Consider the following 24155-nt stretch of genomic DNA (forward strand, 5'->3'; position numbering starts at 1 on the left):
GGCTTCCCCCGCCCTCCTCGCCAAGGGAGACATGACTGCGCCGATAGCCACCCTCGGCCCGTGGGCTCCCGCAGAGGAAACTGCATGAGGCTCCCGCCGGCTGTCTTGCTCAGGCCAGACCCACGGTGAGTGTACCAGGCTTCCCTTTGCACACGCCAGGAAGCCTCCCGGGCGCCCACACGCTCTCCCCCTCCTTGCTCTCCTCCTGTCCTTCCTCTCCAAGATGCAGCACTGCTTGCAAGGCAGTCAGACCCCTCCTGCACCCTTGCTCCTGTCCCCGCTGTCTGTCTCCATCCTCCCAGCTTTTCCCCAGTCCAAGGACTAGGTCCCTGCTCCAGGGGGGAAGGGGGGAAGCCTTACTATCCCAGAGAGCCCGGAAGTCAGGATGTCACCCAGACACACACCCATAGACCCACACACAGAACAGACCTACACACAGTGACACAGTACACAGACTCCACACACAGCCTTGTGCCTGAGGAATCACTCACATCACAGCAGGGGTGGCAGCCAGTTGTGGTGTCTGGTATAATTATCCACTCCTGCAGGGCCTACAGCTTCCAACTTATGATTCAGATGATGTGCTGCTGAGTCAACAGGCCTTATCCAGGATATGGTGGCTTCTAAGGTCATCAGAGCAGCCATTTCCTCTGCTCTGTGCCTCCAGCCACATGCCCAGGGCAGACAGAGGTAGTGAGTTGGATCATGGGAACCAGTCATCTCCCATCCCCCCCCCACATCATGGTCCCTCCCGCAGCTGCCTCCCAGTAGCCACATCCCACATCAATGTTAGGAGGAGGTGCAGAGGCCTGGGGCACCAGTGCTTGGAGAAGATTCTGGGGAAGCTAGGCCCTAAATTCACTCCACCTGCCTGTTCTCCCAACAGGTCTGGGCCCTGAAGCTAACCTGCAGGTGGCACCAAACCTCAGGACTACAAGCCAGGACACCCTCAAGGGGACCAGGAGACCCAGCTATCAGACCCCTGGGACCAACATCTGGAATAGACAGGAGACAGGCCCCACCAAGATCACAGCTTGTTGAAGTCACACCGTTAGCACTGGTCTGTCTTTGGCTCATCTGATCCCAGGTCTGGCCCACCCCTATCAATCATGGGACAGGAAGCAGCCCTTTGCCTGAGTCCCTGGGTGAGGAAGACAGGGGTGCTGGCTGTCACTGCCTGCGAGTCACCTGGGCAGGGCCAGGGCTGCAGCAGCAAGACCCGCCCCCCCCCAGGATAAACTGGCCACCTCTCTGCTTGGAGAGAGTGGGCCGGAGTGGAGTAGACACTGCCATGAGCTCACAGCCTGCTCTTCAGGGGAAGCCCAAGCTGACTTGCCAGCTCTATAAGGTGCCTGGGGAGAGGTTTTGTTTCCTAAACCAGTCCTTGCCATGGGTAACCAAGAGGTGGGATGACCTGTCCCTTCTTGGAAGCAATGACAGTGATCTCCATAATGCCTCACGTTTGTACGGGCCTTTGTAATACATAAAATGCTCTATTTATTTCACTCTGTACGGCTACTCAAAGTAGCAAGGAAGGGAAAGGACACTCAGGTCACGGGGTTTTGTGTGCGTACACAAATCTGGCCCAGACTGCCCCACTTACCCCGGCTGCCACAGAACCTCTCAATCTTCTCCAGCCACATCATGGAGACGAGGCCCCAGCCCGTTTAAAACCCTCAACCTACCCCAGGGTGTCTGTGGTAGGGGTGCTGGTGGCTTCAGTGCCACATCTGGGTGGTGCTGGGCACCTTCGTGAGCCCCTCAGAGGGCTGGCGACCACAACTGGGTCGTCCAAACCGCCACAGGCTCTGAACTTGGTGATGACGGTCTCCACCCCAACTCAACCGGAGCAGCAAGGCGGCCAAGAAGGGAGCCTGAAAAAGAGTCAGGGGCCGTGGGGCTGGGGCGTGGCATCCTCCCGCCCATCACTCGGCCCGGCGCTGCTTGCGCCGCCGCACGGCCTCACGCAGGGCCTCCAGCAGCTGCTCCTGGTTGTTGCAGATGTTGTAGTGCGTCAGGCGGAGCAGCTTGTCCATGTCCTCCTGGCTGTAAGTCACCTTCAAGTAGTGGTAGGGGGAGTCGGATGAAGACAGGTTCACCTCCCCGGCCTCCTGCGCCTCGGCCGTCCGCTGGACCCCTGTGGAGAGAGTGCAGGCCGGCCATGGGAGGCAACCTCGCTGGGGATGGAGGGCAGGTTTGGGGTCACCTGGGTGGAGGCCTAGAGGATAGAGGAGGGCTCCAGAGGATGGTGGCTCACCTGGGGCTGAGTGCTCCCGGAAGGAGGCGTTGACCAGCGGGAAGTGCAGCACGGCAGGGGCATCAGGGCGGGCAGGGTCTGAGAAGAGGTGGCACTCCCGGGGCTGGCGGTGCTCCTCGGGGCTGGGTGAGATGGACGGGAATGGGATGCCCTGCTCCTGGCAGAACCGATCCAGGAGCTGCAGCTGCTGCAGGGTGGGCAGAAGAGGCATCAGCGGGATGGGCCCATGGGCTCCCAGTGTCCTCCACACTGGGCTGACCGAACGTGGAGGTCTGCTAAGACACGGGACTGAGTGCCCAGATGCCAAGCCAGACGCTAGTGGACCCAACAGGCCAGGCTGGGGTCAATGTTCTAAACCTGGCAGCCCTTCTATGGCAGCCCCTGTGGTGTCAACGGAGCTGGGCTGCTAACGACTCCCAGGTTCTGCAACTGGGAGAAAAAAAATCCTTCACGGGACCAACACAGAAACTCAAAGCAAGGAGTCCCAGGGGTTCAGGACCAAACAGGGTACAGGTACATTTAAAATAAAATACATTTTAAAACACTGCTAGCTTCCCATCACGCCAACTTCCTGAGCAAAGTAAGTTCCCCTGGAGGAGAGTTCACAGAATCCACAGCCTTTCATTCACAGCGTCGCTGTCACAGCCCCTAAGGGAAGCTGTCCCAGATACCAGACTCCAAAGCCGATCTCTCCAGAGTCAGGATGTCAGGCCAGCTGAGGCCAGGCCTGGCATTGCCCCCGCCTCCCAAGCCTGCCCGCTGCCCACCTGAAAGGCTCCCTGGAGGTTGTAGTCCAGCGACAGGATGAGGTCCACGTCCCGTGTGGGCCGCAGGAGGGGTGGGCAGCTGGTGTTGACAAGGTAGCCAACATCCAACAGGCAAAGGAAGGGCTCTGCAGGTGTCAGCTGGTTGGGGAGGCCATCCAGTTTGGTGGCTGGAAAGGTGGGGGGTGATCGGGGGGAGAGTAGCTGTCACTGGTGCTAAAGGCACCAGCCCCTCCAGCCTAATGCCAGCTCCTTGCTGCTTTAGAAGGAGGCTCTGCCATCCGGCTCCTGCCCTCTCCTGCCAAAGCAGCACCTCAACTCCCAAGGCTCCACAGATGGGCCCTGACCCCAACGTAAGGAGAGGAAAAGGGGCTCCCGCTCCAAGCCACCCAGAGAACTGAACCCACAACGAATTGGGGCCAAGGGACTGGACAGTGCAGATGTCTGGACCAGGGACCCAAGGCTCAGGTGGCCATGGGAAGAGTTTGGGGAGCTGGGAGCCGGGGAGAAAAGCAATACCTTTCCAGGCAGAGAAGTGAGGATGCTGGAAATAGTCCTTGTGGAAAGAGAGGCCACGGAGGAAATTGTGGGTGGCCTGGGCAAGTGGACGCCATGTCAGAAGGTCAGTGAAGAACTCAGCTATCCTGCTGGCCACTGTGGGAGGCTCTTCTATATTCAGAAGGGGGACCTGCTCCTTGTCTGCAGTCAAGGACGGGGGAAACAGGGACCCTTTATTCCAGCCTCTGTGGACTCACAAAGGAGGAGAGAGCCACCCCACACTCCCCAAATACAGCCCCACTGGCTGCCTCTCCCATCCTTCCCGGGGAAGAGCCCAGTCGCTTACCCAGGCTGGCCTGAGCCTGTGCCCAGCGGTCCCAGAACTGGCTGGGCTCGGAGGACCAATACAAGCTGTCCTGGAGGCTGGCTGCGTACAGGTTGCTCCAGATGCCTGAGGAGGAGATCCGAGTGGGAGAGAGTCCCCCACCTCACCACACCCAGACCCTTCCCCACAGCCCGTCTGGGACCAGGAAACGTCTCAGTGACAGAGCTGGGACAGTCGAGCCCACCACCTCCCCCAGGCCCCTTCTCCCCACAACCCTGGCTTCTCCCACCTCCCAGACCCGCTCACCTTCCAGGAAGCAGATGCGGGACTCAGGAAGCCGCTTTGTCAGGCGCCCCATGAAGAACTCGGAGCCGAAGAGCTCAGAGGGGATGAAGGCGCCGTACTTGGGAAAGCCGACCTCATAGGGGGAGAACTCACACCACTCTGTGAAGAGCCACACAGCCTCACCACGGGGCCCACGGCCTGAGCCCCTCAGGCACCAAGGCACCCACCACGGGCCCCGCGTCGGGCAGCCTCGTGATCAGGAGGCTCAGCCTTGTTGCTGGCACCCTGAGCGTGGGACCCACGGCGCTTGCCCCCATCCCAAAGCCTGAGTGACTCGGACAGGATGACAGGCTCTGGAAAGCACGGGACCTGGCCCAGAAAAGGGGGGTGTTAACACCCACCTTCACAACAGGCCTGGCTACCTGTCACCCCAACAACTGTGAGAGCACAGGTCACGATTCTGGAGCTACTCACCCCCAAATTCAAAGGTAGTCAGGTTCCGTTCTTTGGTATTGAGAGCACAGTAGATGGGCAGAGGGTTCTGGCCACGGCTCAGGGCCTCCCGCTGGTCTGAGAGTTTGTGGTCATGAGGCTGAGGGAAGGTAGTGTGAGCCTAAAGCCAGGGCTTCCTGGGGCCTTTCCCAGCCCCTGCGGCCCAGGGTCGCTCCCCATCTCTGGACCTTGCCCTGGCTTTGGCTGCCCCCATCTCCCCACACCAGCCCCACTCTGCCCCCCTCCCCACACCTCGTCATGCAACAGCGCCTCGTTGATGAGGGCCCACAGGGTGGTGAAGCAGGTCGGGTGGCCCAGGCATGCACGCTCAGCCAGCTCCTGCCGGTACCGCCACAGCTGGCTGGGGGCCAGCACGCCCAGCTTGCTCTTGGTCACCTGCGTCTTCAGTGACTCGATGGGCCCTGCCAGGTCCTTCTGAGACCACTCTGGGTCCTCGTAGAGGTTGGCCAAAGCCCTGGGAAAAGCCAAAGCCAGGGGGATTGTCACTCAAGGACCCCCATCACACGCCTTGGGCTCACTCTCTCTGCTAGGACAACGGCCCAAAAGACACCTTCCAGGGTCCCCTTAAGCACCTTTCTCTCTGGCACGTGCATTCTCCCACCCCTTCCAGTTTGCTCAGAGAGGCCGGTGGAGTCTGAGAGAGCCTTACCACCACACCCTCCTATCATAACCCAACTAGCCACCCCCAGGCTCCTACACTCAAGCTCACCAGGTGGAGCCCGAGGCCCCTGTGATGCAGGAGATGCAATCCAAGAGGCCCAGCTCCTTCAGGCCAGCCAGCTGCCCATACAGGGAAGTCATGGCCCGGATCCCACCACCAGTGGCCATAACAGCTACCACTGGGATCTGGAAGAGAGAACAGCCAGGCTTGGAGAGGCCTTAGGGAAGGGGAAGGCCAAGCCACAGGAAGAAGAGGTAGCAAGCCAAGTGCCCACTCAGCTCACCCACAGCTAAGGCTAGTCAAGATCTGATCAGGGCTCTTGGGGCCAGTTCTAGTCAGGTCTGCTAAGGAAGGTCTAGCCAGAAGTAGCCTTGCAAGGGTCAGGCTTGTCTGGTCTTAAGAACTCCAAGAGAAATGGACAAGTTCCAGGCCTCATCTCCTCACCTCTAGCCCCTAAGGAGTCTGGTGATTGCTTTCTTGAAGCCCCAGGGCCACCTCAAAAGTCTCCCACATGGCCACCTCTCTCCCTCTTTCTAGGAGGTGGAAGCCCTAGGAGATGCCCCAGGCCTCACGCACTGCTCTGCGTCAGATGTGATCAAGCTCCTGACAACAGCAAGGGACAGAGAAGCAGAGCAGGGTCCAAGGCTGGCTCGGCACCAGTTCTGGTCTGGTTAGGGCACAACCAGTCCCAGCATCCAGCACTGAACCCGAGGACGCCAACCCAATCCAGCCCAGTCCCCAGACCTCATCCTCCCGCAGGTCTCCATCCAGCTGCAGGGCCTGCTTCAGGGCCTTGGCCACCACCTGCTTCCTCCTGCTCAGGAAGGCCCGCTCCTCAGCACAGGGCCCGCAGTCCAGCCGCACCGCCAGCTCACTCGGTCTGGGTGGGAAGGAAGGGACCATGAGGCAGCTAGCTCCTGGCCTCATTGGAGAAAGAGAAGCTGGCCGGCCTGCCTGCCCCAGAAATTCAGCCGCCACCCTTCTCTCCTCTCCTCTCCTCTCCTCTCTCCAACCCTCGCCCCTGCTCCTGTGTCCTCATTGACGTGTGACGTGTGGACATGAGGGGGAGGTGAACCCAGACCCTGGCGGGGACACCCTTGGGGAAGCAGCACAGCGGATTCACAGGACCAGGAAAGCGGTGACTGAAGAGGCTCCAGCGGGGGACCCAACGCCATCGATCCACTTCCTCCTCTCAGCCTCTCTCCCTCACCCACCCAAAAATGACTCTAAAGGGGACAGGAATGGTGCCCCCCAGGCATGTGCAGGGCCAGTGTAGGCGGTTCCTCCCATCTCCTGAGGGTTAACTGAGGCCCCAAAGGGTTGCGACTGCACTCCTCTTGGTTTCCTTGCCCCCTCTGTGCCTCTAACCACTGTTCCACCTTCCATCTGCTTTTCCAGCCAAACATTTATCAAGTGCCTCCCAAGTGCCAGGCACTGGGCTAGGCACACACCCCTCTGACTGAACCAGGAATGCATGTAAAAAGTTAACAGGAAGAGCCTTCATCTGCCAAGGCTCCAGCACCTCAGGCCCCACCCTGGGAGCAAACCCCTGAGCATCTCAGAGAGGATTCACGGTGGCTGAGCCTGCTAGGGGCCGCCCCGTGCCTGCTCATTCCTCCAGGCTGAGTGCCCACTGCTGTCCCCCGTGACCTTTCCCAATGCCCAGCCGGCCTCTCACCCTTCTTTTTTCAGCTCCACCTTCATCAGGGGCTCCTGAAAACCATGAAGCCCCCAGTCACAAAGGTGGGACACCCCATTTCCTTCAATCCAGCCCAAGCCACGTCCCATGACAGCCACATGCTCCCTTGGGCCCCAGCCATCTCCACAGGGGCCAGGCCTGAGGCCTGAAGACAGGGATGCTCAGAGGACCCCTCTCCCCAGAGCCTGGCCTGGCATTTGTCCAGGGCCTGGCCCAAGGACAGAAGCCGCTAGAGAAGCAGGCCAGCCCTTCAAGGCCTGGGGCCTGGGCCCAGCCCCACCCATGCATCTGGCTTTCTTCCTCTGGGTGACCAGTACCTGGGATGTAGGGAAGACAAGTCTCACCACTTGGTCAGAGGGCAGTGCCCTCAGAGGCACCTTCAGCTGCTCTTGGGGCGCATCCTGCAGGAAGGATGAAGAGGACCTAAGAATCTCCACCCTTCCATTCCAGCAAAGCCTCACCAATTGCCCCGGGAGTGACAGAGAAGTAGCCGGAAGGGGGACAGGAGGCTGAGGTCAACCCCACACTTCCCAGGATGCCTGACGCTGCCAGGGAGTGATGGGGAGGGGGCTCGGGGTGAGCAGAGGAACAGGCTGGCAGGAGGTGCCGAGGGAAGCAGGGTGGAGGGCTCTGCAGGCCTCAGCGCCCGGGACGTCCCACTACCTGCAGCTGAACACTCAGCTCCTGCTCCCAGCAGGCCGGCCAATGGAAGCGGAAGGAGCCGGCGCCCACGGAGGCCTCCTGCGGACCCTCATAGGACCCGGGAACCACGAGCTGAACTCTGCCCTCCGACCCTGGAAAGAGGAACCAGAGCAGAGAGGCTGGGAATGGGATCTCAGCCCACAGAGGCCCCTGTCTTGCCTAAGGGGCCTGGGGCCGGGGCCTGGGGGGCGGGGCACTCCCCCCCCGCCCCCCCCGCTACTGATATGAAGCTCTGGCTCAGACCTAGGCTGGGAGATGGGGTCCCACCACAGCCCCTCTGAGGACTAAAAGGAAAAGCCCCAGCATGGATTCGTCCCCTCACCCCTGCTCCTGGCTGAGAGCTGGGGGCAGCTAGTGCAAGGTTCCCTCCAGGGTCCCCTTAGAAAAGGGAAGACAAGGGCTGAGAGACGGCGGCTATCCCAATGGTTTGGGGACTCACCCTGCTGGCCGCCGGCCTTCTCCAGTCGAACATGCAAGCAGGAGAGCTCCCGGGCCTGGGTCATTAAGAGAGCCCCTCAGACTTGAGCCCCTCCCTTGCTGGAGATGCCACCCTCCCAACACCCTGGTTCTTGTCCCTCAGCACCTTTTTACCTTGGCCCTGAGTCACCAAACATTTGCTTGGGTGTAGCCTCTGGAACTAAAATCCCAGCCGCCCCCGCACCCCCCACCCCTGCCAGCAACAGCACTACCCAACCCCTGTGGTGGGCCCAAGCTTCAGGCCTGGGGAGAAGGGTGAGCACAGGGCACAAGGGAGGGGTTCCAGACTCACCACCAGGATGCCATTACTGACGAGGCGCTCAGCACAGTCGGTCCTGGAAAGAGCCCCCAGTGACCCTTAGCGAGAATCCAGGTTCCCATCCCCCAAGGTCTGGGCTTTCCTCCTCCAACCCTGATGCCTCCCGGGGAAGGGTGTCGGCTCTGGGTGCGCTGGGCTCTGTCCTTCCCAGAAGGAATCACTCCCACCCGGGAACTGCCCCATGGCCCGACTTACAGATTCTGCAGCCAAAATTCAACTTCCAGCTGCTCCTTGCCCTGTAGAGAGAAAGAAGCAAGTTAGAAACAGTGAGGAGTATGTGTGTGTAGGTCCCAACGCAAACACCTGGGTAGCTGCAGTCCCAGGGGTGAGGAGAGCCACTGTCCACCTTCCCTGGACTGCTCCAAGAAAGCTGCCCTTGGCTTAGGGGACAAGACAGAGGGTCGGGGACAGGACTGCTCTTTGGTGGACAGTAGCTCCTCGCTGACAAGAGGCCTCTGGGATGCCGGGGAAGTCTGGACCACTCACTGGAGAAGAAAGCCATGTACCTGGCTACCCTTCAAAGCATCCCCCTGCCCAGGGCTGAAGCCCTCCACTGCCTTCACACAGCCTTGCCTGAGGGTTCAGTGAGAAGCTCTCACGCCGGGACTCCCCAGCCCGCAAAGTCCCCACGTCAAACAGCACCGAAAACAGAGGGTCATCCTTGGTCAGAAGGTCCTGGTCAAAGACTTTGAGTTGCACGATGTTCTGAAAGGGGAACAGAGTGAGGGGGCTGCAGGAAGATGGGGTGGGACAAGGGTGGGTCAGGCAGCAGGGCCAGGCTTATGCCTGCCCACCTTGAGCTGGCTGTGGATTCGGAAGTGAAAGCTCTGATTCCAGATGGGGTTTCTGCTGTTCTTGACCACACGCGTCTGGAGCTGTTGGCTGGAGGCCGAGGGCAGCCACAGAGTCACGTAGCAGTCAGAGGGGGTCACTGTGGGAAGGAAGGAGGAGCGTCCAGTGCTGGCCAAGAGCCCTTCACAGCCCAGCCGCCCAGAGCCCACGTCCTTCCATCACAGGCAGCCCCAGGAGACCTAGAGACCCAGGGAATGGGGTTGGGTTGGGAGGCAGGAGGTGCAGGCCTGACCTCGACGTTCCATCCACTACCTCCTCTCAGCACCTTCTCTGGGACCCGCCGCACGCCCAGCCCTACTCGCGTCTCTTCCCACTGTCCTGCCCCACTCTGAAGCCAGCTGCAGAACCACTGCCCTCTCTGGGCCCAGCACTCACCTAGGTCCTTGGAGGGCAGGCCATGGGCCTGCAGGACATGAATGGTGAGCAAGCAGGTCCCAGGCACCTTTGCCTACAGAGGAGAGAAACAGGCTTACTACAGGCTGATGGGCCCAAAGGGGAGGCTGTGGTGACACCTTGAGGCCTAATCCTGAACCAAAAGGACCAGCCCTGCCCAGCCACAGGCCTGTCCTCCACCCACCAGAGTCCTGAGCCAAAAGGCGGCTGTGGTATCTCCTGATGACGCCTGCCTACACTTACACAGCACACTGCACCGGCTCTGGTCCAAGGGCTTCATGTAGATTAACTCGATTTAATCATACATCCACCCTATGCACGAGGACTACTTATTATGACCAACCTCACAAGGAAACAGAGACACAGAAAGGCTAAGTAGTTGCTTGCCCAAGACCCAGGGCCAGCATTGGAGCAGGCTAGCTCGACTGTGCTCTCAACTCCCACACCCACCCGCTTCCAGTTCCTGGTACAGTACATCCTTACTCTTTTCACCCCCACAACCCTAGCTCCCCTTTACTAAGCAGGCTTGAGGCTGGTCTTGGGTGGCGGGGGAACCCCAGGGCAGCAAAGGGGGTGTGGATATAAGGCTACAGAGGGAAGAGGTATGTCAGGGCCCCGGTTGTCCTTGGTCCCCCTGGTTGAGCTGCTTCCCATACTCTGCATCCCTGGCCACAAGACAATTCTGGAAATGGGCTCTCCACTAGGATAGGGACAGCAATTATCAGCTCAGACCACCCATTGGTTGTCCAGTCTTCCAGGTCCTACAAGGTCAGGCTAAAGATGGTCCCTAGGTGGCCCCATCCAAACTCACGACCCTGGGTATGGGGATGTAGACCCTGTGCTAATCGATACTTCCTTTTGGTCATCAGCCCTGCTTCAGAAGGGGCCTGATAGAACGGAGTCCAGGGGCAGAGCTGGAAAAGCTCATCCATCACCATCAGCCCTGGGGTCCCCACGCTCCAAGCAACTGAGTCAGAAAGAATACAGGAGCGGCCACTTCCTCTGGGGCCCCAGGACGGCAGCTGGGAGCCTGAGTTCTCAGGGCCCAAATCCATGGTGCCAGGGAGCTCTGCCTGGAGCCCATTTCTAGGGCAGGAAAAACACAGAATGATCCTCCTTCCCAAGACCCTGCCTCTTCCCTGGTTTCTGCTCCCTAGCCCTGTCCAAGGCTGGCAAACACCTGGAGAAGCCCATAGCTCCCTCAAGAAACAGCATTAACCAGGCCCCGCAGGGACCAGTGCCCTAGCAGGTCTTACCAGAGCCATGAGGCAGAGAGTCCTCTGAAGGAAGGAATGACAGGCAGCACCTGCAGGGCTGAGGACTGTCAGCTTTCTCACCCAGGGCCAGCGATGTCCCAGCAGGTCCCAAGCTCCTCCCTGGTTCCTGCCCACTGCTTCCGCTCCACCCAAGCCCCACACCCACTCCCGGACCAGCCGCCCGTCCAGGAGACGAGACACCTTAAGCCCACACAGAGCCACTGACACCCTCGCGATGGGGGCTCAGCACCCCCCGAGACCCATCCTCTCCAGCCACCGCCCGCTGGGCCCCACAGCCCTGCTCTCCCTGCCTGGACCTCAAGGAGGGGCCCCCAGAAGAGCTCGCCGTCAGCAGCTGAGCAAGAGGCCACGGGGGTCTGGCTGGGGTTGCGGCTGAAGGGGCTGCTGAGGTCTGGAAGACAGGGAGTGGGCCGCAGAGCGGCAGCAAACGGTGCCAATGTGACAGAACCACCCGGTCTTCACTGAAGTGCTTGGCCAACCTGAGGGGAGCGCCCCGGGCCCCACCATGAGCCGGCAGGGCTGTGGCTTCTTCTGTGAAACAGCCCTTCAAAGCCGCATGCCGGGCTGCCTCCACCTTGGAGTTGGAGGCTGGGTGGCGGCCGGGGAAGGGGGCTCTTCTGTCCCTAGGGCCAGGTTGGGGCAAGGGGGCGGGGTGGGGACAGCGAGTGTAGAGACCCACGAGGGACAGGGGTTTCTGTCCCCTCCTATCTGTGCCTGCTGTGAGGGAAACAAGGGCGACCCTTAGGGAACAAAACCCCACCAGCTGCCGTGGAGCTGGAGGAGGAGAGCAAACAAGGCCAGAGTGAAGCTAGCGAGAGCTTTACAGGCCCTGTGTCAACGAGTTTCGTGCCACAGAGTGACAGCAAGGCTGAGGTCAGCCTGCTTGCCCCAGAGAGGCTGTGACAGCGGTCGGGGACAGAGAGGTCTCGGCTGCAGAGAGCTCCTCAGGCCCCGGCCTGGACCCAGCCCTCACCCCCAAGCAGGGTCACCCTGAAATGTTTACCTGAACCTTCCAGCCCTTACCAGAACACGGAAGACAACCACGAGGGAGCCTTAGTACATACGTGAATCATAGCCGCCTTTTATTAAACACTTCCTCCGTGTCAGGCCGGTGCCATCCTTACAGATACCATCCCCAATACGCCATGAGGTAGGAACCATCGTTCTCTCTGTTTCACACACAGCACACTGAGGCTGTGAGGCAGTCACTCACCCCAGGTCATGGCGCTGGTGAGAGGCGGGGCCGCACCTGAACCCCACTCCGCTTCCAGAACAGGCTGCGGCCTCACCTGTGCGCCAGCTTCCTGGGAGCCCACACCCAGACCTGCCTGGCGCCTCCTGGTCCTCCCGATCCTCTGAAGCTGTCCCTAAGCCCAGCTGGGCCAGCAGCCAGCACCTCTGACTCCAGGTTGCCTCTCAAGGTGACTGGCTCAGGAGGGGCACGGCCTTTTCCATAAGTTGTCCTTGGCGATTTCACCAGGATTTGGTCAGTTGAGGCCCGAGGCCTTAGTGAGGGAGTCAAGCAGCTGGAAGTAACTGTACTTGAGGTCATACTCCATGTCGTACCAGAAATTCACTGTGGAGAGAATGGAGACAGGAGCACGAGGGTGCCCCTTCTAACCTAAGCTTCCCCACCCACCCCCCGGTGAGCTGGGCAGCCCCTCACCGGCCATGCAGCCATGGGACTGCTGGACGTGGTGGAACCACAGGGCGGGCAGGTAGAGCATCTCGCCAGTCTGCACGGTGCAGTGAAGGGCCTGGGCCTGACTATAACTGGGGTACTTGGCCAGATCTGGAGCCAAGGGGTCCAGTGGGATCCAAGGCACCTGGGAACACAGCAGATTCCAGGGAGTAGGCCCACAGCCCCCAGGCCCTCCAGCTCTGTCCCTGGAGGTAAACACCATGGGCCCTGCCCTGCTCGGCACTGGGAGGCCCAGATGTAGGGATCCTTCAGAGCAAAGCACCACCTCCCCATCTCTTTTGTGCCTGTTCCTCAGAGCCCAGGTTCCTTGCCTCCCCTGTCCCGGGGCCCAGGAACAAGGCAGACACCTTCTCCATGGCCTCTTCATCCACCATCTTGAATAAGCCCTCTTCGGTTAGCTGGTAGGTTGCCGGTGTGTACAGCTCTGAAGCCAGAGGGAGAAAGTTGTGGGCACCCTCAAAGGGCCTGGAGCTTGCCCACCACTCCCACTTGTTCCCTGGGTGAAGGGGCAAGAGGGCCAGGAGTCCTAGTGGAGATGCTGTGTCCACACCTCAGGTCTGGGGTCCAGCCTGCCCAGGGCTACCCACTGCCTTCCCTCTACTTTGGGCCACCTGCTCCCCGGCCCCTCCAGGCTGCATCCCCTACCATAGGGAATGAAGGGCCGGTCGCTGGGTGGATGCAGCAGGAAGTGTTTCTCTCCCGAGACCACACAGTAGAGGTTCTCATAGTGGTCCTTATGCACTGCCGACACAGAGGGCCCAGTGGGCAGGGTTAGGAGGGGGCACACACTCACACTTGGGGCCCTGCACCCCAAGACAGCTTACGGTGTGACAGAAGAGCATGCAAAGCCAGAGGAGGCTCAGGGGGATGCCAAGGAGAGGAGTCTGGCAGGCATTCGGGCATCTCAGATCTCTACCAGCCAGGGGCTTGACACTCGCCAGGAGGGGAAATTTGCACAAACAGGGTTCTTCTGAGTCTACCCCATGACTTAGCTGGCCTTCAGTGCTTTCGAGGGACCTACAAGAAACAGTGTCCCCCGCGCCCAATGCCGCAGGCACCTTCGCCCACCTGAGCTGCTGGGGAAGGCCCTCTGTTATGCCTGAGCCCCAGAATCCCAGGAGAAACCTTAGAGATCAATCAGTCCGACTTCCCTGCAGGCCAACCTTCTACTCTCCACCTCGCCTTCCCTCCCCACAACCTCCTCCCCACCTTTGTATTCCCGACACCTACACGATGTCACTGCAGCTGCCTCTCCCAGCCAGAAGTTCACAGCATCAGGCATCTTTCCTGTGGGTCAGAGAAAAGAGGGCGAGTTAGTAGAGGCCAGGCTGGGAACTACCACCACACAGTGACGCTGGGCCAGAACCTGGGCGGGGAGAAAGGGCAGCGGTGGGTGAGCAGAAGGAAGGGCAGCCATCTTCAGTAGTTCATCAAAATGAAGTCAAGGCCGAGGGAGCTGACCCCGTGGAGCCAGGAGTGTGGGCCGTCATCAGCAAGGAGAGAGAAGTGGCAAGCGGGGCTGGCTCCCACCTTCCCACTTCTTCCCTGCCGGGGCCCCACCTCCACTCACCCAGCGCCTCAGAGGCCCAGGGCACGTGGGGCTCCAGATCAGGCAACAGCTGGGGCAGCTCAGTGAGCAGGTTGGAGCACTGCTTCTGCACGTAGAGGACCCCGGGGTGTTGGGCTCGGCCCTCCAGCACGTCCAGCACACAGCTCAGGGGCAGGCGGCGCTCGGCAGGCATCACAAAGCGGTCCCCTCGCACGGCATCCGCGTAACCATCTGGGGTCACCGCCACACTCACCTCCGCAGAGCCCGCTGTGGCTCTAGAGGAATGGATGTTCAGTCCAAGCCCAGATGCCCCAAAGCACCGCCCACACTCCGCCCAGGGCAGCCCCCACCTGAGGTAGGGGAGGGACCACTTCTGGAGGGCTGGCCAGTGCTGCAGGGCATTTCGGATGATGCAGGGCCTGTTGGGGCAGACCCAGTCACGGTAGAAGTGGAGTGGACCCGGAGGCTTGTCCAGGTAGGGCACAGCAGGAGGCACGCTGAGCTCTGAGAGAAAGAGGCGGGGGAAGGGGGTTGAGGCCAACAGTACCCAGTTGCTGCCCCACGGCCTGCATAAGAGATGCTCTCTCTGGGCAGTTCACTGTGTCACCAGGCAATGCCTATAGGTGACCAAGGGACCCTGGACAACCAGGAATAGAAGAATGAGGAGGGAAATTAAAAGGAGAAAGTGTGAAACACCCATAAACACACCAGGATAGGCCCTAAGAGTCCACAGGGCCATGGGCTGCTGCTCAGCACACAATCCAAACCCTCCAGGGGGCCACGTCCGGCCCTTCACAGTGAACCCCTGGCTTTCCTACTCTGGAGTGGCCAATCTCCTGGCATCCATTAGGAAAGGCAGCCATGGAGGCAGTGTCGGGAGCTCCAGAATGAGTAGAGCTGAGGCCCCAAGGCCAACGTTTGTATGGGTGGGCCAAGGTTCTGGAGAGCACCTAAAATGTGTTGAGGACTTGGCTGGGCCATCGTGGAGGTATTAAGGGATGATCCGAGCATCATCTCAAGAAGCTTACAACCTAACTGGAGAGACAGGCTGCCACACAAAACCACTGGAAGAAAAGTAAGGGCTGAACTGACTTTTGGTCTTACCGAACAGCATCACCATCCTCAGACACCCAGGGCTGCCATGTGCATTCGGGCAGATCGTGTGGTGCGCCACCTGTGCAGAGGTCAATAGTGGCCCTGTGTCACCCTTAACAAAAACCTCTTCTTATTTACTTATTTATTCATTTATTTTTGGCTGCACTGGGTCTTTGTTGCTACGTGCGGGCTTTCTCTAGTTGCAGCGAGTGGGAGCTACTCTTTGTTGCGGTGCGCAGGCTTCTCATCGCGGTGGCTTCTCTTGTTGCAGGACACGGGCTCTAGGCGCGCAGGCTTCAGTAGTTGTGGCACGGGGGCTCCGTAGTTGTGGCTTGCGGTCTCAGTAGTTGTGGCCTGCGGGCTCTAGAGTGCAGGCTCAGTAGTTGTGGTGCACGGGCTTAGCTGCTCTGAGGCATGTGGGATCTTCCCAGACCAGGGCTCGAACCCGTGTTCCCAGCATTGGCAGGCGGATTCTTAACCACTGCGCCACCAGGGAAGCCCCCAAAATCTCTTCTTTTTGACTCTTTCTTCTTCCTCATTCCTGGTATCCTACTGATTACCTCTAAGTCCTGTTGATTCTACCACCTATGTCTCTCAAGCCACACACACCCCTTTCCTCTGCTGGTAACCACATTCAAAGTTAGCTCATTTGGGTCCTCAAATGTCACTTTGATGAGGCTTCCCTCTCTGGCCACCCTTTTTAAAATTGTAACCTGCCCGCAACAATCTTTATACCCCTTCCCTTCTTATTTTTATCATTTCTCACTATCTAGCACACTATATATTTTACTTATTTCATTTGTTTATCTATCTCTCTTGCTAGAATGTATGCTCCATGAGGGCAGGGATGCTTGTCTTATTCACTGATGTACCCCCCAGGACCTAGCACACAGCAGGTGCTCAGTAAATATGTGCTTAATGGTTGAATATAAGTCTCTAAAATCTCCTGGCTGGATGAATGCTGCAGTGAACTAACTGGTTTCCTTGGCTTAATTGCACTCCTTCTCAAAGCATCCCCCACCCTGGCCCAGTCATCTTCCTAAAATACAATCTCATCTTGCCACACCTCTAGTAAAAAGTCCTTTGACGGCTTACCACTGCTCCTTACAAAATACAGTCAACCTTGGCACACACATTCAAGACACTCTGTGATGAGGCCCAACCTACTTTTCCAGTCTGGTTTCCTCCTGTCTGGTGCCTGCCCTTCAGCACACACTCTACTCAGGTGGTGCCAAACGTTGTTCCTGCTGCTCGCTCACACTGGAATGCCTTCCTCCTGGCTTTTATACAGGGCATAGGCTTTGCTGTGTTATTTTCATCCTTGCAGTCTAGCCTGAATGTCTTGGTCCCCAGTGGGTGGTTACTACATCCTATCCCAACAGCCACTGCACTCATTTTCACCTCCGAGGTCACGCTCTCTCTCATGACCATGTCTCCACACCAGTCATCTGGGCCTTGCAATCAGCTGGAAAGTGAAATGTCTTTAGATCAAAAATTGAAACTGAGTGGGAAGACCCTGGTGGACCCCGGAAAACTGAAAAGGAAGTATGCTTCCTTCACTGGCTCAAGAGGCAAGGTGGAACGTGCCAGGTAGATAAGGGAGCAAGGGTGAGGAATCTGGCAAAGGGCCTTCCCAGTCATGCCAGCCCCTCTAAGCAGTCACCTCGTGGGGCTCAATAAATCTCCCTGTTATTCTTACTAGGAGTCTTAAAATAAGTGGACACTGCCTTTTTTTTTTTTTTAACCCTTTGTACTTTCTGTAATTATTTCAGTTTTACTTTTTCACCATTTAATAGATTTCCTTTAGAGAATGGCCACTATTCCCTCCTGGGGCTTCCAAGTGAGAATTTCAAAAAGGATCCAAACAATTCCTCTGGTCCAACAATTCTTCTGCTAGGAATTTAACCAACAAAAACACACATGTGCACAAAGACTCTGCTCCAGGCACACCAGCCTCCTCACTGATCCCTGAACACACCTGGCACGCTGCCACCATAGGGCATCTGACCCACGTGCCCTCTCCTGGAAACCTCTTGTCTCTCAGAGGTCTGCTCGGCTCCCCGGCTCCCCTCCTTCTTCAAGCCAATGCCCAGATGTCGCCTTATCGAAGAGGCCTACCCTGACCTTCTCATTTCAACTTGTAACCTGCCCTCCACCCCACATCCCGAGCCTCCTCATTCTGCTTTACTTTTTTACCCCAAGCACTTATCTTCTAACCCATTTTTTTCTACCATATAATTTACTCATTTAGTGTGCCTATGGTTAATTGTCTCCTCACTTAGAACGTAAGCTCTACAAGGATAGAGATTTGTTTTGTTCGCTGATGTATCCTAAACATACTGAATGGAGCCTGGCACACTGAAGAGCTTACTAAGTATTGGTTAAACATTCGTTTTAAGTATTGGTTGCAGTATTGAAAACAATAGATTGGAAATGGCCTAAATGCCTACCAATAGTAGGCTGATTAATTACAGCATTAGTACACAGGAAGCGTGAAAAAGACTGAAGTAGAGAGATATGGAACGATTTTCAAGATACACAGTACAGAAGAGTGTGCTTTACAAGCTACCATTTGTATAAAAAAGAAGATGTAACAGTCATAGGTTTGTGTGCAGATATTAACAGAGTATTTCTGGAAGGATGCATACTGGAGCCTGGAATGGGAGGGAAGCTTATTTTACATTGTAAGTCTGCTGTTTTTTTAAACCATGTGCCCATGTCACTATTCAGTGATAAGATACTGCTTAAAAATAGAAAGAAAAAAGGAAGAGAATGAGGGAGAAAAATAAAAACCAAGCAGGGGAAGAGCCAGGGATCTCCAGTACAGCTGCCTCCAGTTCTCCCAAAGCTCTGCAGTGCTCGCAGCTTGGAGGAGTCTTTTCCTGAAGGAAGCGATCCAGCAGGGGTTCAGAGAGGGAGAAACCTTAAAAGATTTCACAACAGGGAAGGGTGGGAAGGGCAACAACAGAATGCCCCGAGTATTCGGTGCTGGCTGACGGTGGGAAACACAGAACGCCACAAGAATAAAGACTGGGAATAATGTGAAGAGTCACCCCAAGAAGCCACGAAAGTGCGGGAACACGGAAGGAGGGGAGCTGAGGGCCCACCCGGGGGCTGGGGAACGGGGCTGCGACACACGCGCGATCAGAGAGGGGCCGGCCACCAGTCACGTGCACGAGGTTCCGCGCCCCTTGAGGAAAAGAAACACGGTGCACTCTGGTGCCAGTAGCCCAGGAAGAACCAGGGCGCACCCGGATCCGGGACCCGGTTCTCGGCAAGCCCAAGGCCCCTCCCGCATCTTGCAGTTGCTCTGCGGCCGACGAGCCACCTCACTCACCCCTTGCCGCAGCCGGGAACTCCAGTAACTCCTTTCGCACGGCGTCCAAAGCCGCGTCCGCCATGATGACGCCGCCGACACCGCCCCTCCCTCCCTCCCTTCTTAAGACCCCGCCCCGGGCCCGAGGCCCCGCCCTTCCCTGCGGCCTCAAGCCCGGGCTCCCAGCCCTCCCCCACGCCTCGTCCTCCCCCACACTGCCGCTGAAGTCCGCAGCTTCCAACTGGCCACCCCCATACACCCCCAGGAGACCACAGATTTTGTATCCACGCGTTAAGCGAGAAGCCGCGCCTCCTCTCGCCTGCCCCACTCGCTGGCAACCCAGGGTTAGCAAATGATTGTGTTTATTGACGAGTTCATACATCAGTACAAACGGACATGTTAAAAACAGCCTCTGCCCTGTGAGACCTGGAGAGGAGGGAAGCGCCATGGCCTGGACAAAGTATAAAAGTTATAAATAAGGGGCTTTCAAAACTGAGTCAGGGCAGATCTGAACGGGGGCGGCAGTCGCCGGTGGCCTCAGACATGCAGAAGGGGGCGGGCGCCGGCCACGAGACCCCCCACCCCCACGCTGGGCTGGGGGTAGGGGAAGGGCGGCCACCTTCTCACAAACCTTGGCAGCAGTGTAGCTCCTTCCTCGTGAGGGACAGACTGGCTGAGGATGGCCAAGAACCCAGCCCAGAGGGCCAGGCCTGAACCCTATTTGCAGTGGATTGCGGCTGGTGTGCGGGTTAGGGGTACGGTGGGAGTGGATTTCTAACTCTGACAAGGGCAGCTCTAGCCCTCCCTGGGTCCACTCTCAGCTGTGAGAGTTCTTGGGCCAGGATTTCTTTGCACGTTGGCTAAGCAGGTGGTGGTAGTAGAGAAGAGGGTGAAATAGGTTTCACCTGTTCAGGCGACTGATGCAAACAGAGCTGCGCACCCTTCAGAATCTAATTTCTTGCTAAGCTTCGCCTACAGAGCCAGCAGAGCCCATACGGAAATGGACTTCTGTGGCCTGGAGCTGTGGTAGAGCTGCCCTGACTTACCTGAGGCAGAGGAAGCAGTAGGGCCTAGAGACACATGTTCTTCACCCCAACTCTTCAACAAGTGCTTCACTACTTGGTCCTACTCTACTTGCCCACTGTGCCCTAGCTCCTTCCCCTCACCCCTAAAACTGCCCTTCTAATTCTAATCTGTCCCCTGACCTCTGCCACTTACCTGTCCCACCTACCACCTTTCCAGTGTGTCTCTTGGCCCCTGCTGCAGTCCCATGTGCCTCCCTCTCTTCAACCTCCAGTACCCAGTACCCCTGGGTGCCCAGCACTGCCTCTGAGGCCATCTCACATCAGCTATGCTGTGGACACTAAGAATCCAGATTTCAGGCTTAGTGTGTTCCCTTCCCTTTTCATGTTCTGTGGTAAGAGCCAGGTTGGTGAAGCTAGGGCAGGATGTGAGAGGAAACCAGGTACACATCAGCCAGCCAAATGCTCTAGCAATGAACACTCAACTTGTGTGTGTGTGTGTGTGTGTGTTTAGAGTTCACCTGTGGCCAAGGTCCTTAGAAGGTGGGCCAGCGCCCTGTAAACTATGAGGGAAGTTCCAACACAGGCTTCTGACTGAGCATCACTCAGGATGCAGGGAGAAGGTGGCCTCGGCTCCAGGAGCCTACTGGGGACCAGGGCTGGAGGACAGGGAAGGCCAAGGGGCTGAGGGAAGGAGGCCAGGGCTTCATGTTTGCCCAGCAGAGGGCTTTACTGTCCTGCAGCAACGTCCCACAGCTGGCTCCACAGTTCCGGCCAGGAGAGAGGGGGCACAGGAAGAGACGATGCTAGGGTTCTCTTGGAGGGGGAACGGGAGTGGAATGTGGCGACTCGGGCCTTGATATCAACTCAAGCCTCCTGATGGCTGGGAGTGCTCCAGAGGGCCAGAGGGCTCTGCCTTTCTGAACTGCCAGCAAGTGGGGAAAACAACCCCTGCTCTGGCAGCCAGGGGAGTGCAGCTGGTATTGGGGGGGGGAGTGGAGGTAGAGGTGAAGCTCCGTTGTTGGCTAAAGGGCATGGATACCAGATCACCTCTCACCTCTACCCCACTGAATACCCTGTGTGTGCTCCACCCCAGGGAGCTGATCCCTGCAGTAATTTCAAATGGCTTCTCAGAAGGGAGGGCCAGCCTTTCCCGATTTCCCCCAAATGAGGCAGGCTGTCCTCCTACTCCTCACAGCACCAAGATGACAAAGGCCCAAGACCTACCCCTGCGTGAGCCACTGGAGGGGCTGTGGAGGCAGGAGTTCCAAGAAAGTGAGGCAACAGTCAGGGAAATAAATTAATAAATACAGGGACCCCATGAGGAACAGCTGGGAAAGCTGCTTCCCCTCTGAGCACTGATCCCTGCTATCCACTCCAAGCAACCCCACAGGTTTTGGTGAGTGGAGGAGGGGCTGCAGTTTGGAATCGAGGGAGCATTCACTTGGGACAGGCTTCTGGAACTCAAAGTCTGCGTTCCATGCGCCGCTCCACGGCTTGAAGCAGCAGCTCTGAGTATTGCTCCAGCAGGGCCTGTGTCTGCTCGGCGCCCGCGGCCCCAGGGCTCCCGCCTGGGCTGGACAACACAGCCCCAGCCAGGGCCTCTAGCTCCTGCCGCACGGAGGAGAAGGTGTTTCTGAGGAGCTGGGTGATGCGACTTTGCTCTGCTGAGGGTGTCTTGCAGCTGGCCACCTGCAACAGGACCCCAGAAGTGAGGTGGAGGAACAGTGGAGGGGACTGTCAATGGATGTAGAAAAGGGAGGGGCCCTGCCGGCGTCCAGCCTGCCCCAAAGGAGGGACTGCAGGCCCTGCTAGGTGTGGCTGGGAGTTCCACACTCCAAGACCAGCAAGTATGACCAGAGGCTAGGGGATGGAGGCAGACCCTGGGGGTGACTGTCAGATCTGGAACCATCTACATCTTGTTAGCAACTCCTCTTTCAAATCTTGGCCCCTGCTGGACTGTCCCCTATGTTTAGGGTGGCCAAGTCAGTTTTGAATATGAAAAGGGATACTATTAATAATTATACTTGGACAACAGGCATAAGCTGCATGGTCCTAAGCAAACTAGGACATGTGGGCTCTCTACACCTCACCCTCCTGTCTGAGGATGTCTCCAGCTGTTAGCCAGAAATGACCCATACATGCTCAGTTCACGAGGCCTGGCCTGGCTTCTAACCCACTCACCTATTCAGAATGTTCTTAATTGCTCCACCCACCCATCGGTGGAAGAGCCTTATCATTATGTTCCGGATACTCAGCTAGCACTCCTGACCTGCTGTCTTCCCGCCGGGGGGTACCCAACACGTACCAAGTGGTAGAGCTGCACGGCCTGGCGCAAACTGCCCTGAAGCTCTGCCACAAGCTGTTCGCACTGCTCCAGGCTCACGGCTGGTTCTGGGAGGGACAGACAGCTCAGTAAGGCCCAGCAAAGCTGCCCCTTCAGGCCTCCCCACCGAGGGGTCACTCAGAGGAAGAGAGGCCTACCCCCACCCCACCCAGCATCGCACACCCTCAGTCACTTCCTCTTGCCTCCTTCCTTCCCGACACCCTCCCAACACCACCCAGGAAACAAGGTCCAGAGGAAAGGGCCAGCTCCAGCCCCAGTCCCAGGGGCCGGAAGGCACTGAAGGGGCAAGTGGGTCATAGGGAGATCATGAAGGTCGGCAGGAGTGTCTCACCATCAGGGGTGTGACTTAATGGAACGAAACAGGAGCAGACAGGACGAAATACGCCAGAGGCTGGACGCACAGAAATGGGATGGAGCCAGAGACTGGCCAACAGACACGGGAGAGAGAGGACGGGGCAGGAGATGAGAGCTGGGAGCTGTGCGCACCTGAGTCCCGGCTCCGGGCTGCCCCCGGCCTGGTGCGTTCCACAGGGCTGGGAGTCTTCTCAGGGGGTGGGGACTGCAGGTTCTCAGGGCCTCGGAGGAGGCTGCTGACCGGCAGCTGCTGGGCACGGGGACTGTTGGGCCCAGGCTGAGCCTGGCCCTCGGTCCTAGGCTTGGGAGTGGCACCCTCCCCCAAACAGGCCCGCCTCTCAGATGTACTGTGAGCCTTCGCTAGGCCTGCTGGGGGGCCAGGCTGTTCTGCCTCACCAAGGGCCTGGCCCTTGGTGGCAGGTGAGAATGTGGCCAGGGTAGGGCGATCAGGCAGTGGCTTTGGGATATCCAGGACCAGGTGAGCCCGGCTGGGCAGGGCCAGCTTGCTGAGTGGCGAGACTCGGATGGGGGCAGGAGCTTGAGGTTCGGCAGCCAGGCCCAGGTTCTCCCCAACAGAGATGCTGCGGGATATCTTGGCCATGGAACTGGTGGTGGGGTTCTGGTAGGAGTGGGGCTGAGACAGACGGCTGTCAGCTTGGGGCAGGGAACACAGGCGCCCCTGGGCCTCCATCTCCTGAAAGAGCAACGGGCCTGGTGGAGGGGCCCCATCTGCAGGGGAGACAGATACATACACAGGTCAGGTGGTGAGGACAGCGTCCCGGGTGCTAAGGCTCAACTCTCCAGGAGCTGCTGTGCCCTGCACATACCCACTAAGGGGTTCCCACTGGCAACCACAGTGACACATCAGGGCCACGTGAGGCCACCTTCCTCTAGCACGCCCACGGGCTCCACGCTCCCCACACCTAGAGCTGAGCCCCCCAGGCTCCTCACCCTGTGGCACCAGACTCTGCACTGACTGGGCTTTCTGGAGTCCACCTGAGGCGCTGGCTGTGGCCACTCTCTTGGGGGCCCAGCTACTGTCCGGGTTGAGACGGCGTCGTGGCAACAGCACAGGGGCTGCCTGCTGGGGGCCAGGGTTCCCAAGGGAAGGCCCCGCCTCCGGGGGTGCTCCTGGAGGATTGGCACCACTGCCTCTCAGCTGCTCGCCGGAAGCCTGCGGCACCTGGGCTGGCCTCGATGTCATTGCCAGGCTTGAGGAAGATGGGGATGGTTCCCTAGGGAGGAAATGTGGAAGAAGGCCCAGAGAAGGCTCAGGGCTCCTCCCTGCCAAGACGGGGAGAAGCTCTCACAGCACTAGAGAGGCACTAGGAGAGAAGGGCGGGCACAAAGCCAGCCAAGACAGCTGTCCCAAAACTTGGAGTGCACAATGCTGCTGGGCATGGAAGACAGAGCCTTGGAGAGAAGAGGGCTGCAGGCTGCCCCAGGCCCAGGGCTGACCCTATTGGGAGCACTGCAAGGTTAGGAGAGCTGGAGTTCCTTGTAGGAAAGTGAGCTGCTGTGGGGACAATACCTGAGTGAAGGGCTCTGCACTTGCAACAGGAATCGTGAGGAGATGCTCCGAGACTCTGTCCGCTCTGGTACCCGGACTGGGCCCCCTGCCAGGGTGACAGAAATCAGGGACTGAAGCAAGCTCTTGCCCAGACTCTGCCTCCCCTAGAAGGCAGCCCCCGGGCATGGCCTGCCCTTGGACCCTCCCTCTCATTGGGGCAAGGAGGAAAGAAGGGTAG

The 24155-nt window shown here is 58.4% G+C and overlaps 3 protein-coding genes across 4 annotated transcripts in view; all 3 read right to left on the reverse strand.

Annotated features, from left to right (window-relative positions):
* Positions 1 to 11987, reverse strand: PLA2G4B (phospholipase A2 group IVB). Its single transcript, XM_082617151.1, has 20 exons — positions 11002 to 11987; positions 9728 to 9800; positions 9295 to 9431; positions 9074 to 9205; positions 8696 to 8736; positions 8474 to 8516; positions 8144 to 8198; positions 7666 to 7796; positions 7320 to 7403; positions 6982 to 7016; positions 6048 to 6183; positions 5352 to 5488; positions 4874 to 5096; positions 4604 to 4721; positions 4151 to 4288; positions 3866 to 3970; positions 3541 to 3720; positions 3025 to 3191; positions 2258 to 2444; positions 1 to 2137 (listed from the first exon to the last, which is right to left on the reverse strand). The coding sequence occupies exons 1-20, from the start codon at positions 11008 to 11010 to the stop codon at positions 1926 to 1928; spliced, it is 2343 nt and encodes a 780-aa protein (XP_082473277.1). The 5' UTR covers positions 11011 to 11987; the 3' UTR covers positions 1 to 1925.
* A 100-nt stretch (positions 11988 to 12087) lies between these two features.
* On the reverse strand, positions 12088 to 18876 carry JMJD7 (jumonji domain containing 7). Its single transcript, XM_082617152.1, has 8 exons — positions 18706 to 18876; positions 14624 to 14777; positions 14295 to 14548; positions 13955 to 14011; positions 13370 to 13465; positions 13072 to 13148; positions 12689 to 12848; positions 12088 to 12598 (listed from the first exon to the last, which is right to left on the reverse strand). The coding sequence occupies exons 1-8, from the start codon at positions 18767 to 18769 to the stop codon at positions 12510 to 12512; spliced, it is 951 nt and encodes a 316-aa protein (XP_082473278.1). The 5' UTR covers positions 18770 to 18876; the 3' UTR covers positions 12088 to 12509.
* A 153-nt stretch (positions 18877 to 19029) lies between these two features.
* The window catches only part of MAPKBP1 (mitogen-activated protein kinase binding protein 1), a 51754-nt gene continuing 46628 nt past the window's right edge, over positions 19030 to 24155 (reverse strand). For both annotated transcript variants that reach the window (XM_082618415.1, XM_082618414.1), the window contains exons 27-31: positions 23939 to 24023; positions 23359 to 23642; positions 22540 to 23136; positions 22015 to 22100; positions 19030 to 21398 (exon numbers count right to left, since the gene is read on the reverse strand). In XM_082618415.1, coding sequence (XP_082474541.1) covers positions 21171 to 21398; positions 22015 to 22100; positions 22540 to 23136; positions 23359 to 23642; positions 23939 to 24023 — 1280 coding nt within the window. In that variant the 3' untranslated portion in view covers positions 19030 to 21170. The remainder of the gene's footprint in view (positions 21399 to 22014; positions 22101 to 22539; positions 23137 to 23358; positions 23643 to 23938; positions 24024 to 24155) is intronic.

This window comes from Mesoplodon mirus (assembly GCF_964341445.2).
Source record: "Mesoplodon mirus genome assembly, chromosome: 4".
NCBI lineage: Eukaryota > Metazoa > Chordata > Mammalia > Artiodactyla > Ziphiidae > Mesoplodon > Mesoplodon mirus.

Coding starts and splice junctions, on each gene's coding strand:
- PLA2G4B (XM_082617151.1), bottom strand. Junction 7,017..7,319: donor TTGTCTTCCCTACATCCCAG/GTACTGGTCACC, acceptor CATGGTTTTCAG/GAGCCCCTGATGAAGGTGGA. Junction 3,192..3,540: donor TCACTTCTCTGCCTGGAAAG/GTATTGCTTTTC, acceptor CCACCTTTCCAG/CCACCAAACTGGATGGCCTC.
- JMJD7 (XM_082617152.1), bottom strand. CDS start 18,769: ATGGCGGACGCGGCTTTGGACGCCGTGCGAAAGGAGTTACTGGAGTTC. Junction 13,466..13,954: donor GGCAGCTGCAGTGACATCGT/GTAGGTGTCGGG, acceptor CTGTGTCGGCAG/TGCATAAGGACCACTATGAG. Junction 13,149..13,369: donor CCGGCCCTTCATTCCCTATG/GTAGGGGATGCA, acceptor CTCTGGCTTCAG/AGCTGTACACACCGGCAACC.